This window comes from Lactuca serriola, chromosome 8, assembly GCF_051521515.1.
Source record: "Lactuca serriola cultivar US96UC23 chromosome 8, Lser_US96UC23_V15, whole genome shotgun sequence".
Lineage (NCBI taxonomy): Eukaryota > Viridiplantae > Streptophyta > Magnoliopsida > Asterales > Asteraceae > Lactuca > Lactuca serriola.
Genome location: NC_136415.1, coordinates 124768368 through 124773644, shown reverse-complemented (window position 1 = coordinate 124773644; position 5277 = coordinate 124768368). Strand labels below are relative to the sequence as shown.

General features: G+C 34.0%; 1 protein-coding gene across 1 annotated transcript; it reads left to right on the top strand.

Annotated features, from left to right (window-relative positions):
* Positions 1 to 2333: 2333 nt before the first annotated feature.
* On the top strand, positions 2334 to 4934 carry LOC145069702 (chaperone protein dnaJ-like protein). Its single transcript, XM_079016650.1, has 7 exons — positions 2334 to 2507; positions 2607 to 2804; positions 3425 to 3491; positions 3591 to 3931; positions 4023 to 4164; positions 4231 to 4356; positions 4437 to 4934. Exons 1-7 carry the CDS (start codon positions 2486 to 2488, stop codon positions 4819 to 4821), a joined length of 1281 nt encoding a protein of 426 aa, XP_078872776.1. The 5' UTR covers positions 2334 to 2485; the 3' UTR covers positions 4822 to 4934.
* Positions 4935 to 5277: the final 343 nt, after the last annotated feature.

Genomic DNA, 5277 nt, shown 5'->3' with positions numbered 1-5277 from the left:
CTTATACTTTTTTATTAATAATAGTCAAAACTAACATTAACATAACTAAATAATTTATGAAACCTTAAAACATCACAATTTAATCACAAGAACAATAATACAAAAAACAATCATACACAAATCATTCATATTTTAACTCAAAGTTAATTAAAAGTTCAAAATTTAATATAATTAATTCACAGTTTAAACGAAAAATTCACAACTTAAGCTTAGTGCGGTTATTCATATTTGTAAACACACAAGTTACAATTTAATACTCAAAATCCATAGCTTAATAAAATCAATTCACAGTTTAAACAGAAATTATACAACTTAATGCAGTCAATTTACAGTGTAAAACCCAAATATCACACTTAATACACAAAAATTATAGCTTAATACAATAAATTCACAGTTTAATACACAAATTATCCATTCACAACCATATTATCAACTTAAAACTCTTAGTACAGTCAATTCACAGTTTAGTACACAAAATTAACGGTTTAATGTAACAAATTCATAGTTTAATACACATAATATATATTCATAGTCATATTCTCAAATTAAAACTTACATATACATAAAATTCACAACTTAATACAATAAAATCATAATTTAATACACAAAAATATACATTCACAACCATATTATCAACTTATAACTCTTAATACAGTCAATTTACAGTTTAATACATAAAATTCACAGCTTAATACAATAAATTATAGTTTATATAAAAAAATTCACAGCTTCATATAATCAATTTATTGTTTAAACAAGAAATTCACAACTTAATGCGGTCAATTCACAGTTTAAAACACAAAAATCATAGCTTAATAGATATCATCATATTTTAACACAAAATCCATACAAGTTTCACAACTTAATTTAGTCGATTCACAACTTAATATTGTTTATGCACAACTTAATACTGTCCATTCAAAGTCTAATCACAAAATTCATTATAGTTGAAGTTTAAGATCCAACAGATATCCACATAAGAGATGTGAAAAAAATAATGTATTCACAACTTAAAACTTCAAGACCTCCACATTAAAACTTGACAAATTAGGAGTAAACTAACATATTTGATATAGATTTAAAGCACACCAATAAAGATATGAAGTAAACCAACACATCAAGGAAAAACCGACGAAGAATTTACTCAAAATAACAACAAAAAACTTATTTTCACAAGCTATGGAAGACAAAAAATGAGTGAAAATACTAAAAATATGTGAAAAAAAGTAATAAAATGAGTGTATATGTGATATCCTTCAGATATGGAACAAAAAAGCACATGAAGCTTGTCAATCTCGCAAGGAAACACCAACACCAGATAGAAACCACAAAACTAACACTTGAGAAAAGAGATTGTAGTTGTTAAAACTCAGATTCAATTAGATCTAACTAGATCTGAACATATCTAGATTAGAAACACTATCAGAAACAAGAGAAAACCATCAGACTCTCATATCTAACCAGATATGAGCAAAAATCGCCAAGGAAAGTCAACAAATTCACGAATCTGTCAACATACCACCGAACACGAAAAACGGTGGTGGTTGTTTGTCGGAGATCGCATAGATCTAGATCTAAAGATGAAAATAACAAACAAATGTCGTAGATCTAAGACATGAAGAAGACAAACCAGATCTGAAGAAATCAGATGTAAAATCATGAGCACGATGCACAAAAAAATGAACTGATCTGAGATGTTCAGGTGGTGGTCTGACATCGGAGGTGCTAACGGTGGTTTAACGCCGCCGATAGTTGTTGCTCTCCAGATCTGATACATTTTTTTCCATTTAGAGAGAGAAGTGGAACCGAAGGAGGTCGGTGTTGTTGGTGGTTGTTTGGCTTCTTCAGCGGTAACAGTTCATCGGAGTAGTGATGGAGGAGAAGAAGTGACAGTAGATCTAGATCTAAGCGAGGTGGTTCTAGATCTGAAGTTCTGGCGACATATGTAGGTGTTTTCGTAGGTAATCGAAGGCTGTGACAAATGAAGAGAAGTAACGGCTGTGGAGTCGCCGTCGGCGATGGTGGCGGCAGTGGGGTCGCCTCCGGCGGTGGTGTTGTCGCGCGACAATGGTGGCAGTGGTGTTCTCCAGAGGTTATTGAAGAAGATGAGAGAATTACTTTTTCTCTTAAACAATTATAAAAGTAATTCATATGATATGATTTTAAGAATAAGTTTTTTAAAAGACCATTATAATCTTGTTGTGTTTTATTATTTATCAAACTTTAAAAAATAAACAAAATAGCTAAAAATAGAAGGTTCTTAGTTCTTAACTTTTAGTGGTTCTCATTTCAAAATATATATATATATATTGGAAATAAACTAGATTAATCATTCTCCAATTCCAGAAGGACGAGATTGACTCCCTCGTCTTCCTTCCCGTCTAAGGAATTTTGTTGCTTATAAACCCTCTTCTCCATCGTTACAAACCCACGGTATAAGTAATCGGTTACCGGTGCCTGTTTCCCCTCCATCGTTCATACAAGAATGGAGCAACCACTGCTCAGTGGTGGAATTTCTTCTCCTCAATTTCGGCTCTAATATTAAGTTTAATTCCGTCTACTCTTTTTTCGATTCTATGGTTATCAAATCCCTTGTTTGTTTGCAGAAAAAGGTGAAATTGAGGGTAAAGAAAACGAGAAATGGCATTCTTATCCATCGGTGGGACGAACGGGGTCGACGATCCCGACTGCTTCTGATGTTAGTGTTGACGAAATTCGATCGGCTGCTACCGGTTCTGATCGTTACCCTGCTTCTCTACATGCCCCCTTGATGAGTTCTCCGGAGCCTCCTCCCTATATTCCTGGTACAGTATATGTCAAATGCCTTCGAATTTTATCCAGTTTACATCATGTATGTGTTTCAACTTCAATGATTATCTTATATTGTCATAGCAGATACGTGTCTGCCTTATAAGATGATTGTAGGAACTTGTGTGTCATCATTTTTCGCTGAATATTGCTGCAATTTCGTATCTGAGTTAGAGATGCCCTTTTTCATAGCCAAACTTCAAATATTTAGGAAAACGATTTATGTGGATTGGGTCTAAATTGGAACCCAACAGTAAAAAGAGCTAAATCCTTCCAAAAAGAACACAAATAAACTCTTTTAAGAGACGAACCATCCACCTAAAAAAGTGTTTCTCAACTTCTTTTTATGATGTCACTCCAACTTTTTCTTCTATCATCTTTTATGGAACGCATCGCTCACTTTCTATGAACTTTTCAGATATATTAAACATTTAAACCACCTTGCTTTCATGAAAGATTCCTTACTACCATACCTGAAATTAATGTGGATAGTATCAAAACCTGAACTTTATTTGCTTAGTTGATCATTAAAGTCGGTTTCACATTATTTTTTTCAACTATCTCTTACTTAAGGACCAATGGCACCCACATCTAAAATTATCCAGTTTTGTTGCAGAGCAACCTTTTCCATACCAGGGTGGATATGGAGGACAATATGGTCAAACTGAACATCAAGCTCATAGGTATACACTATACAGTATACTCTGTTTGCTTCTGTGATATAATTTGATCCTTAATTCACATAACTTTAAACATAATTCTATGAGATTATATGTATACAGACAAATCTTGGATGAAGTTGAGATACGTGAGTTACTGATTGACCATGTTGGCCACCGATGCTGTTGGGGAAGCAGGCCTGCTAGAACATGGAAGATCCATTCTGTTGAAGACTGCAATGTCTATGTTGGAACCCTTGAAACTTTTGTGGAAGAAAGAGAAGTCATCACTGAAACAGAACCATATCGTGGTGGTGGAAACAGCAACATTGATGGAAAAGATAAAGGCCCTGAACTTGGTGTTTGGGAACTGGATTTAAGGTCAGAATTCCCAGTTCTATTCACTCATCACAAAGAATCCCGTGCCCAAATCCCCCATTCTGAATCCATCAACAAATGCTCAGGTAATAAAATAACCCATCAAATATTATGATTTATATGTTTTTGGTGTTTTTTTTTTTTTTACCTTTTTATCCGATCTTGGTTGGATGACAGATTGTGAAGGAAGAGGAGATACTATTTGTGGTAAATGCAATGCAGATCAAGAACCAGGAGTTTATAAAGAAAATCAGATGACTCAGTGTGGTGCCTGTTATGGAAGGGGTTTAATTGCTCATAGAGATGGATCTGACACAATGTAAGCCATAAAATAGCAAAATACTTACCTTTTTACACGTAATAGAGAAACATAAATTCTATGCAGATGTGTGAAATGTAATGGGAAAGGAAAGCTACCATGTGCAAGTTGTGGATCTCGTGGTCTAATCAAATGCACGACATGTTCAGGAAGTGGCTTGCTTTTGACACGCAAAATAGCGCTTGTTAAATGGTATGTTACATAATATTAAATAATTATTGGATGTTTTAGTGATAATTGAATTTGAACATTTTTTAATTAATGTTTTGTAGGGACACACACGCGACACGTAAGCTGAATGCGACAAGTGGGGCCGCATCGGTTCCGGATGACGTGTTCCACAGAGCGAAAGGGGTGCAATTGTGTAACACGCAGGCGTACAATTGCACACCGGCTTTCTTTGCTGATTCCTTTTTTTTGAACCAGTTTTCTTCAGAGGTCATATCTGAAAGACCTGTCATACCTGTGACTGCTAGAGTTATATGTGAGAGGCATACAATTTCTGTCATCCCTGTTACACGTGTCACCATGGTTCATCGTGGTCAGGCTTTTAGTTTTTATGTTATTGGGTTTAGTCGTGAGGTGTATCTTAAGGATTATTATCCTTCTAGGTTTTGTTGGGGGTTGTGCCCTTGCTTAGAGTGGCTCAAGTTATAATAAATAGTCTTAAGACTTTATGTTTGTATGATTGTGATTGTGATTGTGGTTTTAAGCACTTTAGGAAATGTTGGGTTGAGCGTGAAGAATGGAGATGTTTTTTTTCTTGTTAAGTTGTTTATGGTTTGATAGAGTGATTGAATGAGTTATGATATATGTGTTTGTTTGGATCTAGTGTTGTATATGAGATCTCAATAAATTGTTTGAACGAGGTTATATGGGTATTTTGTCCTTTACATTACAAAAAATAAATTTCACAATATTCACCTTGTACAATTATGTAGTTGATATGTATTTTTTTTCTAGCAAGTAATTAGATATGTATGAAATAGTCATGTAATTATCAACCTATAAAGCTCAAAATCCTTGCAACTCTACTAATTTGCTTATCTTACTTGTAGAAACTTCCAAAATTAAATGATAAATACGTATGTATATGTTTATGTTTTGTCATAG